The sequence below is a fragment of the Phodopus roborovskii genome, unplaced genomic scaffold, assembly GCF_943737965.1.
Source record: "Phodopus roborovskii unplaced genomic scaffold, PHOROB, whole genome shotgun sequence".
Taxonomy (NCBI): domain Eukaryota; kingdom Metazoa; phylum Chordata; class Mammalia; order Rodentia; family Cricetidae; genus Phodopus; species Phodopus roborovskii.
Window position 1 is genome coordinate 30,673,513 of NW_026126482.1, and position 13,586 is coordinate 30,687,098.

A 13,586-nucleotide genomic window follows, 5' to 3' on the forward strand; every position below is an offset into this window, starting at 1 on the left:
GTTATGAGCCTTCATATGGTTGCTGGGAATTGGACTCAGATCCCTGAAGGCAGGGTAGTAATGAGTTCACTAGATAAATGATAAATGGTGTTTTATTAGGGAACAAATTGCAAAGATAAAAGTGAAGAACTGCCATGTTTTTCCTGCTCCAGAAGATGCAGTCTCTATGTTTCTGATGCTCTCTCCTACCAAAGCAAGAGTGACCCCCCCCCCCAATCTATCTTCTAGCAGTCATGTCTGCACCTAGAACCATGTCCAAAAGGGGTGTGCCCACTAACACAAATTCAGTGGCATGGCCAGATGCTACTACAAATCCCCTGGAAGAACAACAGTGTACCTAACCATCTCTCTTGTCTCAGACATTTTCTTTGGGCAAAATTATTGGTGATCTTTTGGGTAGTTGCCTGGGATTCTACATGATGTAGTGAAGGTTCTCAAAAAGCACAATGTTAACTGTCATGTGGAATTTGGTAATGAAATGAAAAGATATTTTCATTTGCTAAGGAGTTTTATATTCACTATAAAATGTATTTGTTTACAGTGACATGCTTATCTATAAAGTGTAATCAGGTGGCAGAGAAGGGTGGCTAGTCCCTTGGATGTACTGTGAATCCATCGAGCATGGATTCCAAGTGGGGAAAATTTTATCAAGAGACTCAAGATGCTGAAACAGAAAATTTATAAGGGCTTGTGAAATAGTAAATTTATAAGTACTACAACCAATCAAAAATGTAGAGTGAGTTGTGAAGTCTAGTCCCAATGGATACATCTATAAAACATTCCCACATCTAAGGCTAAGAGAACATTGTAGAAGAGGGGGTGGAAAGATTGTAAAAGTTGGAGGAGCAGGGAGTTCGCTGTGATGTTATGTCTCTTTGTAACACCAGAAGCTATATCCATACATACTCTACTCATGACCATCTAAACTTGAACTATACAAGGATGATACTAATGAATATGTCTCAGCCTTCCAAAAGAACTACAAGCAAGTGAATAAATCTGGGAGTGGAAGAGGAATCCTCCCCAGAGAGGAGCACACCAATTGGTTGTCCACTGCCAGATGGTCATCCCTGAATACACACACACACAAGTAACATTGTATGGACTTACCAGGTTATAGTTAGGAATATATATATATAGTAACATTTAATAAAAAAAGAGGCCATGAATTTGAATGAGAATTGGCTGGGGTATATGGGAGGGTTCGAAGAGAGGAAACAGAAAGAAAGAAGAAATGTTGTAACTAAATTAAAGTCTCAAAAGTAAACAAAAACTCACTTATCCCTTTAATTCTTCTTGTATTTCCCAGAAGTTTTCAATGTGTTTTTTTTTTTTTTTTTTTTTTTTTTTTTTTTTTTTTTATCACAAGGACCTAGCTCTACTAGTGCCATTTGTTTCCCTTCCAATTCTGAACCTATGCCCTGAAAAAGTTGTGAATAAACAACAACAGATAATATGCTGAGTATTGAGACAAGTCACTTCTTGACATATTGTCTAAAGTCATGTCCAGAGACTGGAATGCAAGTACTTTAGTTTTCTCAGTTGCTAGGGTAGCAAGTGACCCTGTTTGGTGCATAAAATATGGCATCCAAGAACAGCAACAACTTCTAAATTGATGTTCTTGAAAAAGAGTTGAAGACATGCACTTTTAATTTTAGAATGAGCAAAGGATATTATTAATTGTAGGAGGTTTAGACACGTGAGTCTCTTCATTGCTCTTAATAGCATAAAATCAGTGTTTCTGAAAGCACTGAATGAGAATGAGTGATGCTCACATACAGAGATATGCCTGTTTGCTCTTCAGCAATGAAATGCTTCGTAAAATAGCAAACAGTAGAACCAGTGTTTCTACTTAAAACTTAACGTGTGCACGTCAGCATTTATTGCTGTGAAAAAAATACTACAGGAAATCAGTTTATAGGAAGATTTGTTTTGACTAGGGCTGTGAGATTGTTCTGTCAGTGGTCTGTGGTCAGAAGTGCAGAACATCATAATGGAGCAAAACTGCTCTCATCTTGGTAGCCAGAAATGGGGGAAGAGGGAACTGGAAGCAGTGGAGGGAGGGACCAGGGACAAGGTACATGTCTCACAGACACACTTTCAAGGTCATATCCTTCCTCCAGTTCGTCCTGCTTCCTAGACTTCCATCACAACCATATAGCCCATCTCATTATGAAGTCACTAATGGATTATTCTATTGATGAGATCAGGCTTCATGAATTGATCTTTTCTCATAGAATTCCCAACTCCAGATCTTATTGCATGGGGGAGTGGGCTTCCAACTCATCACCTTCTGAGGGTTATTTAAAATCCAAGTTGTTGCATGTAGATTCACATCAAGGTTTATGTATTTTGTAAATACTTTCTCAAATATTCAAGGCTGAATATAAATAAATATGTGTAAAATATGCAAATTATGCATATGTGGGGATGCATACGTCACCCAATCACGCTTTCTGTGTAAAGGATGACAATAAACAAGAAACCAGTAACCTTATGTGTTGCCTGGGGAGAAGTGGGCATGGAGTTTGGGAATTTCTAGGGTATTAAATATTTTGTTTTCTATTCTCCTATTTTGAATTATTTTGAACTGTACTTTATTTTTATATTAGACAAAAATCTAAGAAAGAATATGTGCATTATGTGCATTTATATTAACATTTTAAACATGACTTGTTTGAAGGCTTAGCCTATTTTGAAAAGATATTTTTGCAAATATTTCATATGAACGCTGAAGATTCTGTATGATTGTTTTGTTTGGTAATATGATGATAATGGAAGGCATTAGCGGACATACACATTAGTGGTATGAGAAATAGGACTGTATTACATAAATTTAATGATGAATGTTTTCTTTCTCCCATTGCCAGAAAACCTTGGTTCATGTTAGCTGGCTTTAGTAATTGGAGAATGTAGGTGCACTAATGTCAATTTCTAAGGGTGTGTTGGTGAGCAGCAGAATTCACAAAGATTTTCTTCTTTGTTACAGAAAAGCTCAAGAAGAGAATAAGAAAATTGTCCTAGCTGGATGTGTTCCCCAAGCCCAGCCTCGTCAGGACTACCTCAAAGGACTGAGCATCATCGGGGTAAGTATGGGCCTGATGGGTAAATAGAACATCATGTTCAAACTAATTTTACCTCCTCTTTCTAGTTATTTATGTCTTTTCTAAGCACAATGTCTTTATCTCCCCTGAAACTCTGTCTTGTACGTGTGACTTTTCATCTCAACACACACACACACACACACACACACACACACACACACACACACACACACCCCATATCCCATGTTTTAGGTTATTTTCACTGAGAAACTGGCAGTGTGAAAAGCTGCAGTGTGTGGTTTATGCCTTGTAATGTCCCAGTCTGTCATTGCTCTCCAAATCACACCAATTTACCCACCTTGCTGAACTACCCACTGTCCTCCCCAGGATGTAAATGTATGTGTTTACAAAGCTCTGTTGTGTTATTCTCACCTCTATGTCTCAGCTTCAGTGCAGGTAATGCTGCTGCATAGCCCTCCAGGCTCCCATCTCTGGGTGCATTTGTTCACTGTGTACTTGTTGCTATGTCTGACTTCGCACAGAGTTAGGTTTCGAAATGTGATTGTACACTTAAGTGATTTTTTTTTTCATACATGGCCTATGGCTCTAATTTAATTATTCACACAGGACACCCTTCTCATCCCTTTAACGGCTGTGTATTTCTCTGCTCATGCACACATAAGTATACCCATTAAGTGTTTGTTGACTCATTTAACCAAAATATTTTTCTTTTGTAGTTTTGTTCTTTTGCTTAACTGTTGGGCAGTTAGGTCCAAGAAGCCCAGAGACTGGTCTGTCTGCCTTAGTTCACAAGAGGACACAGTGCGAAACTTGTTACTCTATGGGATGTGACTCCATAGGCTCACAAATAAATGGGATGGTGGTGGTCACGAAAAATTTGGCAAGCGTGAAACATTTCTGAATGCTCATTAGCTAAAAATAAGTTTAAGTCACTATGTAGGTAATCCACAGTGTTGTGGCAGTGTTGGCATCATTTGACTTCACTGTAGCCTTGGTTCTGAACACATTTGTGCCCTTTGTACTGAGGATGCTGTCAGACTCCACAGTGCCAGTGAGCACTCTTCCTGGGCTGCCTCAGCTCAGAGTCCAGACCGTGACTACTGAGAACCACAGTGCTGAATTTCCAGAAAAGTAACTGTTGAATTACAGAGAATGAAGATGCTTGTCACTTTCCTACTGTGATTCTTTAGCATGTATTAAGTCAGTGTATCTTTGGATTGTGTTGTTTTAGACAAGGAAGCCCTTCTATCTCATTAGTATGCAAGTTTGCTTTCATTTGAAATAAATGGTGAAATTTATGCTGATAAAATGTTTTAAACTTTATTTATGATCAGCAAATGTTGGTTTATATGTCTATTTTTTGATGTATATCTTTATCCTCATGTTCATCTAAATATTTTTTAGGCATTCACAGGAAAATTTTGAAGAAGTTTTTCTGAGAATGTAGTTGGGTTCATTCAGTAATTCTTTACCACATGGTTGCAATTTTTTCCTTCCGGCTTTTCTACTGAATGTCTGCTCAAGGAGCTTACCAATAATCTTGAAAATAAGGCTTTATTTTATGTAAGGACAGGTGAGGTGGCTTAGCAGAGAAGGGTGCTTGATGTCCAGCCTTATGTTCTATGTTCGGTTTAAAAGTGGTACCTCATGTCCAATACTAACATGCAACCAGAAACTAAAGGATTACTTAAGAAATGTTGGCTTTATCATTCTACCCAGTGGCTTGTCTATCAGGCTGTTTCAGAAAAACATACTTATAACTCCAGATGCATGCCAGACCAGGACCACTGACAGTCAAGTAAGTGCCCTTCACTGGTCCCTTAGGGACACAGGTGTGTGGACTTCTTTTCTAGTTCAACAGGAAAGTTGTCTTTGAGGTCTTTATTGGCTTCTGCCAGCTGAGGTGCAGAGTGGACTGCTGATGTCCAATTGCTTAAGCCTGTGTGTGCCACATGGGTCTATTACTTCAAGCTCAATCAAACATTCAGTGTTTTAGCAGAGTATGTAGTGATGAAATTTGGATGGTAACTGACACAGGGGACCACCCAGCTGTGAGGATCTCTGTCTCTGCAGAAAGTTCTACTCTCAACAGTTGGGAGATGGGAGGACAGCATTTTGCATTTGCTTTAGGTGCCAGCATGTTGGTTTGTTTCCAACATGTCTACATGTTTATTGTGGATTTAATGTTTTTTTCTTAGAGCAGGGTAAAATATTTTTGTGGGCTCTTTGAAAGTCCCTCATCAGAATGACTCATTAATGTTATTTATGAATTGTTTGTTCACCAACTTCTTTCTTCCTTGTTGAGAACATGCTGCATGTTGTTCCACACCCCCCCCATATTTATAATCAAGTGCCCGAAGGGTACAAGGTATTGTTTTATTTATTTTTATTTGAATTACATACTGTTGAATAAGCTTTTGTGTATCCGCGGCTGCAATTTATGGTGCTGAGAATATCTTTCCTGTTCTCCCAGAGAAAAATCCGATTTATTGTGCACTCTTCAAGGGGACTTTGGGTCTGTTTTTGTTATGGTGTTTTCTCTGTCCCCTCCTCCCACCTGCACTGGTTTCCCCCTAACTTCTGTCTTTTTTCACCTGTCTGCCTGTTGTGGTCTCTCCTTCTCTCTACCTTTCCTCCACTGTCCTCATCACTGAAAATGGATGTAATCGTTTCCTTAACTTTCATAATGAGCTTCTTTTCTGCTTCTTTGTAATAAGTAAATAGAATGCTGTTCTGTTTTTATACACACTCCTTTCTGGTCCTTTGTCCCTTATGGATGCAAAGCCACCGATGTCTGCAGTTGCTTTGAGTTCTGAGGGCCTCGATGACCTTTAATCTGCATACTTGCCTAAGGTGTAACTTTTTTCTTTAATGACCTTCATAATAGAACATTTGGCTAATTTCATCTTTCTTGTTTGTTTTTAGATGTAATGGCTTTTTTTTTTTTTTTTAAATAAAATCCATGTATCACACAGCACATCCAATCACAGTTTGTAGTTTATTCAGAGTGTGTGACCATTACCACCTACACTGTCAGAACACCTTTCACTTTTGGAAGACACACAGGGCTCCTTAGTGCACCTTCCTATTCCCCTTGGGCTCATCCACGGGAAGTTACTAGCCTGCTGCCACTCTGAAGTTTTCTTTTGTGGACTTTTCATCTAGTGGGGTTGTACAGTATGAGGGTTACCATAATGACTTAACGTTTCATCATTAGTTGGAGGATATTTGAGTTCACACCCTTGGCCATTATAAATATTGCTGTGCAAATTCATGCACATGTATTTATGTGTATAGGTTTTATTTCTCTTAAGTAGATTTAGGACTGATGGATTATATGATAACAGTGTTTAATAGTTTTAGGAAATGTCAGACTATAATCCAAGCAGCAACTGCAACCTCCAGCAGCAGATGCCATTGTGTATGTCACAGCTCTCAAACAGACTCCATGTGCTGGGACCCTTAGCCCTATGGGGACTGATGTTACAGCTCTCTGGTGGTTAATGTTAAAACTCTCACGTCTAGGTCTATTGAGACCCTTTGCCTTTAAGGCTTGGCAACTCTTTGGAACTTGTTCACTGGTGGGGGCCAGGACTCTTTTACTCTCACTGTCTGTCTGTCTGTCTGTCTGTCTGTCTGTCTGTCTGTCTGTCTGTCCGTCCGTCCGTCCGTCCGTCCGTCCGTCCCGTCCGTCCAGCCAGCCCATTGCTCTTTCTTGCCTTTCTCTCTTGTCATCCTTCTTTGTCTCTCACCTCTGTTCTCTCTGGTTTCTACCTTGGTGACTTTTTGGAAGTCTTCAGTTCTACTATGATTGCTGTTGCTCTTGCTGCCACCAGGGTGCCACTGCCATTGTTGCTTTGGCTGGCTTCTTGCTTCTTTCCCACTTGGTCTACTGTTGATAAAGATAAATAAAAGACCCAGAGACTGATATTGGGGTTCAAGGTTCAAGCTGATGATCAGAAACGTAAAGCAGCCTGTCACTAGCTCTCACCTCTACCTCAGACTGAAAGTGCTGATCCACAAATTCTTTACCAAGCATCAGACTGCTGCTTCTCCTTAATGTGGCTAGAGAATCCTGAGACTTCAGTGTCTTCCTGTCCTCAGTGTGGCTAGAGAATGAATGCCCCATACTGAAGACCCTACTCCTATCTTTCATAACCTCTAGTGCTAGGGTTAAAGACATGTGACCTAAGCTGCTGATCACTTTTGTGTGAGCTGTTTCTCTTTAGGAATAGATCAATCTTGTGTAGATCTGGGTGGCCTTGGACTCACAGAGATCCTTCTACTTCTTAATCCTGAGTCCTGGGACTAAAGGTATGTACCACCACCTCCTAGCTTCTGACTGCTGGGATTAGAGTTGTGTATCACCACTGCCTCTTCCATAGCATGAGGCTGACTTTGCTTTCTGAATCCTCAGACAAGCTTTAATAAATCATAAATAAAACATCACCACAGGACATGGTGGGAGAAGTATTTAATTAAGGCTAATGTATCCAAGAGCACAAATGGGCATCTCATGACCAACATGAAGATTAGGCTATTTATATATACTGAAGGCTAGGCTGTTTGTATAGTCATCCTCACAAATTAAGGTCTGCATTGGTACCAGTCACAGACCTTCTGCTGGGCTAGTAGGAGAAATTCTAGGTGAAAATGCTTGTTAGATTTGAATTTTGTTATAGTAACAAGTTTGGCATGAGCTGGTTGAATAGTCATGTCTGGGCCTGTGCCTTCTGGAGCTAGAGTTGTGTTTTGGTGGTAAGCAGACATGGTTTGCAATGCAGATGTGGTTGCTGTGCACTTTTTCCAGGTCTTGGTGAATAGTTGGCAGTCCAGTTGGCTGGTTGACTCAAGGCAGCCAGGATGCCATGGATGGATTTAAATTGTCAATTAGTGTCCAGGTCTCTATTATCTTAGCTGGAAGGAAAAACAAACATGGGGCAGGTACTTTAATAAATGCTTAAAATCACTAACATTAATTTAAAAGTGGCTATCAATAATTTAATTCCTGCTTCAGTGTCACAGAGAGAGGTGGATCCTTCTGCCTCAGAACCACCATCCAGTGCAAGGCTCACATGGCCTATGGCTGTGTTTTCCTTATGGAGTTCATAGCTTCTCTACTCTAACTGATACTGCTGAATTAGACTGCTCGCCCTCTTCCTTATTCCATTTGTGTGCTTAAGACATGTGTTTAAGAATCAATGTTAGATTCTGTCCATACCTTTCTATTTTTAAGCATATAGGTAAACAATCTTGTTCTGGCTCTGTCATCAATTTATTTCATATTTTTCTCACTTTATTTGTTATCTGCTGCTCTCAAATGATACTTTGCCCCTTCCTTCCTTCTTTCCTTCCTTCCTTCTTTCCTTCCTTCCTTCCTTCCTTCACAGTACATAATTTGGCTAAGTCCTCTGCTTCTTACCTGTGTCCAAGTCCCAGGCCATCTGAGTCACTGTGTTGTGACTTCCTCTTCTTCCTGTGTTAAACTCCAGTGGGAATCACCTGCATGCTGTTTCAGCACTGTGCTTCTATAAGCAGATGCTAGCCGTCACTTCTCTTCACAGGTCCTGAATAGCTGAGCCCACACTAATTAAAACCTCCTAGTTTTCCCTTCGCTCTACCCTTCTTCCCCCCTTAGATTGTCTGGACTCACTCATATGTTTTGCAGGCTCCATCTGAGCCTGAGTGCACAGCCAACTGTGTCCTTCCATTTCCTTCTATTCTGTGTCACACCTCTCTCCACACAGTATTTGTTTCATTGTGCTATTTGCTAGACTCTTAGTGTATGTCAGCTGACTGAGAGATAGAGTGAACAAACCTCAGGTCACTCATTTTACCTTGAGAAAACCCAAGCGCGTGTGAAATCTCTAATTTCAACTAAGAATTTTACATATCCCTCATTCCCTATCCATCTCTATTCTTAGTGTCTTGTCTTTCTCACTCTTAGCAGGTGACCTTGTTACTTTCTTGGAAAACATGGATGAGTTTGCATCTCCTGTGAGTGCCCGCTCTGCTTGCCATGGAAAGTGCTCACTGAGAGGCTTTCTATTCTAGTCTTGTTCCCTATCTCCTTCTTCTGCCTACCCCCTCTCCCCCCCCCCCCCCGCTGCCCTTGTCTCCCTCCCCTCCCCTCCTGCTTTTTCTCCTCCTCTTTCCAGCTTTCTCATATTTATAACTGTATGTCTGTTCCCCAAAAGAATAAATTTCATTGTAACATTTTCTTACATGTATATAACATGTTTTGATCATATAAATCCCTGTAGTACACTCTTTTCTTAACCCTCTTCTATTCTTTAATAGGCTCCGGGCTTTAAAAAAGTCTCTCCATTTTGGCTTTTATGCTTTCTACCTTTTTTTTTTTTTTTTAAATTATTTGTCCCACTTTTATCATTTCTTTCTCTACCACTTTTCTTCTCTTTGTATTTAAACTACTAAGAAGTAGTTAGTCTTACCTAGACCAAAATAAATCAAATATTATTGTTACCACATTACATTATGTTATTTTATTTGGTACTTGTTACCACTGTGCCTCCATCTTTTCCTAAGGTTTCCAAAGCACTCCCCACAGGCTGGATGTCCTTGTGGTTTCTTCCGTAGTTGATATAGGCTGCTGCCTCCTAAGAGCAGGCAGTGACAGTAGGTGTGTTTACCTCTTCATTTTTGTGTGTTGGAGACACTGATGTCAAAGAAATACTTTTCAGTGCCATCATATGTATTTTTTAGTACATTCTGCGTAAAAGGTTCTTCTCATCCCACTTTTGGTCCATCACATCACTGTTGTATGATAGTGCTGTTCTTTTATCAGTTGGGTTTGGATGAGTGCATATGGTCCCTTCAGTGAATGGGATGCTAGGCAGCTGGTCAGTGAGTACAGTAGACCTAGATGTATAGATGGATGATGTATATACATACACTCTCCTCTTGATTTTTTTTTTTCCTTGTCCATGTGTATAAAAAACCTTTCTTACGGTTTGTTGAAATGAAAATGACCAAAGGGAACACATCCATGTACTCCAGAAAGAATCTTAGTATCTAGTTTTCATAATGGTTATTTTGTTTGTACAGCAGAAATAGAAATTGAGCCAGGCATGGGAACATGTGGTTTCATCCTAGCACCTGTGGAGGTGGAGGCAGTGGTAGGCAGATCTCTCTGAGTTTGAGGCTAGTCTTGTCTACAAGTTTACACCAGCCAGAATTGCATAGTAAGATCCTTTCTGGGGGCAAGGGAGGGTGGGAAAGAAGATTGTTATGGGTTGATTTAGTCCCATTTTACTGTTCTAGTTTACTTTGCTTTAATTTCCTGAGCCCTTACTTAGGGGTGTGTGTGTGTGATAGAATGTTGATACTTGGAACCATTTTAGAGGATTAATCTTAAGCGATTTTACTTGACTTCTCTGACTCCTGGGATCGTGACTTTTATTTTACTGTCTTCATTTCATTTTAAACTCCTCTGTGTTCCCTCAGTTTTCTGAGGGGCTTTTCCTGCCTTTGTCCAGAAGACACTTTTCCTTCATCACTCCAATGTATTACCTTTATCTGTGCTCTTGTGGCACTTTGGGAATTCTTCCTTGATCATTTGTATGTGGAAAACAACCTTTGCTATTGACCTTGGGTACCCTGGGTCTGAATATGCTACTCAGCACTGGGTACAACTTCACCGAAAGGATTTCAACATTTGATAATAAAGCAGGAGATTTCGCATGTATCTCCTTTTAACACATTCTGTTGTTTAATCTGCCATTTTATACCCTGTAACTTGCAGCCTTGTATGAAGAGACATATTTTAATTAAAATTAAATGTGTGTTTCACCTCATATTGAGTTTATGTGGATAGCTATTGCCTGCCTTTTTCTTTGGAGACAAGAACAAATGTCTATTCAGCCAGTTAAGATCCTGACAATAGATCAAATATATAATTCGACACAATTGTAGCCTTAGTGCACTAGTGGGTTTATTGCGTTGTTACAGGGGTTACTTAACAAAGCAGGTGCCTTCTCACTGAAAATCCCACCCCAGTGTTGGGAACAACTCACTAAAGCCACAATTAAAGCACCCCCACTCCTCACCAGCAGCTGTTCACTGCATGGCTTTTCTCAGCTCCCTTCCGTTTCTCTGGGTTGTATTTCAGCTTCCAGTAATGGTGATGCAACAGAAAAACACAGTTCCCAGCTGACTTTTTGTGATGTCTTCAGTTACCATTGGAAGACACACTTCTGAATGTCACCGGACAGTCACATAGATTGTTTTTGTTTGTCACCTACCTACCTACCTACCTACCTACCTACCTACCTACCTATCATCTATGTATATTTATCTGCATTATTTCATTTATGTATATAAAATTAGGTAATTCAAATAAAACCTCTATCTGTCTTATCCATCTATTTTATGTGAGAGTGCTTGAGTGAGCACACACATGCAATATTAAGTCATTCAAGTAAAACCTACATCAGCATTCTTAGAAAATGTACCTTGACTCTAGCAGGCATGTAACTACAGTTCCCCTCTCTGACTCCTTATCCATCTCCCTTTACAGGTTCAGCAGATTGATCGTGTGGTAGAAGTTGTGGAGGAAACCATTAAAGGTAATGATGGAATGTAACTAACAGATGCATTTTTTGAGCTAAAATTTTGGTATATCATTCAGTTAACACTAACCGTTTTTGTAAAAGATATTATTGTAGTATAAAATCATACATTTTTGTCCTTGGGCTCACACATAAACTAGGATATGTATGTATGTATGTATTTTATTTTATTTTATTTTATTTTATTTTTTTTTTGAGACAGGATTTCTCTGTGTATCTCTGGCTGTCCTGGTACTCATTCTTCAGACCAGGCTGGCCTTAAACTAATAGCAATCCTCCTGCCTCTGCCTCCTGAGTGCTGAGATTAAAGTTGTATTCTACCACCACCTGGCTTATATCTATTGTTCTTAAAATTTGTATTTGAAATATTCTATAAGACACTGAAAAGTAGTACGCAATGAAATCTTGAAAAAACATCGAGAACTTGCAGAGTAAAATAATCTTTAAAAGTCATATACTATTGATGTCAACTATATGCCATTCTGGAAGAGGCAATTATAGAAGCCATCAAAGGGTCACCTAGAGATGTAGGGAAGAGTTGAGGAAACAGAACACACAAGGTATTTGGGCAGTGATATTTTTGATGATAATATGGTAGTGAACACCTATCAGCATCCATTTTGCTCAAGATCATCCAACATCTGCTGTCAACTGTGAACCCTAGTGACTCGTCAGCATCAGCTCCGTCTGTAACAAACCTACCCCTCAGGCACTCTGCTCTGCTGCAGTTTGCTGGCAATGGATGATGGAGCTCTCTGCTTCTGCTCAATTTATCTGTGAACCTGAAGCTTCTCTGAAAAATGTTTTAAAGATGAGTGGTATTCAGTAGTGAGCCTACCCAGAGGTGTGTAGCGGTATGGTGGGAAACAGAGGCCTTTCTGTCCCAGGCCAGGTTCATGAGGAATGTCTTCTCACTGAAGAATTTGGCCCAGTGTAGATTCACTGCAGAGGCTGTGTTGAGTAGTTGTTGAGAAGTAGTAGTAGTCATGAGATGAAGTTGGTGGGAATCTTCCTTGGCTGTTTGGAGGATGGAAAGCGAAGACTGTAGTGCTAGGGATCCAATGAGAGGGCTGGAGGCTGAGACATGGTCTGACAGGTTCACTTAGCCAGTTTGGGCACTGAACTCTGTAGAGGTTAAGTGACTGGCTGAGTTTGCTTAGTCAACTGACGGTGAGACTGCCTTCATCATAATTCATAAGAAATATTCATTCTTTACCTCCTATTTCTACTGCACACACTTCATTTAGAGAGCCCAAGCCAGAGAAATAATGTGCTTCCCCCACCTCTAACAGTGAGGCTTTTGTTCATTGCCTTTTGGCACATTATTTTTCAGATGCTTAATGTTCTCAGCTGCAGCTGGAGAGGATTTGAAGGTTTTTCTCCAGACTTTTCAGCTGCTTTGCTTCTATTTTAATGTCCCAAACAGAACTGTGTAACTGGTTTGCCTCTTCAGAGCTATTTTCCACTTTCAACAATGTCCATTCAGGCTGGCATTTATGTGCTATATTATTTAAGACCCTTGTTTTTTTTTTTCTGGTGCCCGGGAGGACCTTTGCTCTGTTGTCCATTAGAACCATTGCTCTCTGGATCCCAGTAGCATCCTTGCTTTCTTGTATCTTTTGGAATTGTCAGTCTCTGGAGCCCAGTGGGATAGTCACTCTCTAGTGTCTACTAGGATCCACACTCTTTGGCATCTAGTGATATTTAGCTACTTGGGGAAGGTGGCTCTCCTTCCATCATATGGGTTCTGGGAATTGAACTCGGGATGTCAGATTTGCAGGCAGGTGTATTTACCCTGTGACTCATCATCTTCCTCCTTAAGTTTTAACTCATGCACTACGATTCTGTGATCATTTTCCTTCTTTTTTTTTCTTCTTTCCTTGCTTCCTCCTTCCTTCCTTCCTTCCTTCCTTCCTTCCTTCCTTCCTTCCTT

General features: G+C 40.1%; 1 protein-coding gene across 1 annotated transcript in view; it reads left to right on the top strand.

Moving 5' to 3' along the window:
* Cdkal1 (CDK5 regulatory subunit associated protein 1 like 1) overlaps window positions 1-13,586 on the top strand; it is a 541,752-nt gene that overhangs the window by 149,388 nt on the left and 378,778 nt on the right. Inside the window, exons 6-7 of the mRNA XM_051194503.1 lie at window positions 2,990-3,086; window positions 11,602-11,650. Of these exons, the coding sequence (XP_051050460.1) occupies window positions 2,990-3,086; window positions 11,602-11,650 (146 nt within the window). The remainder of the gene's footprint in view (window positions 1-2,989; window positions 3,087-11,601; window positions 11,651-13,586) is intronic.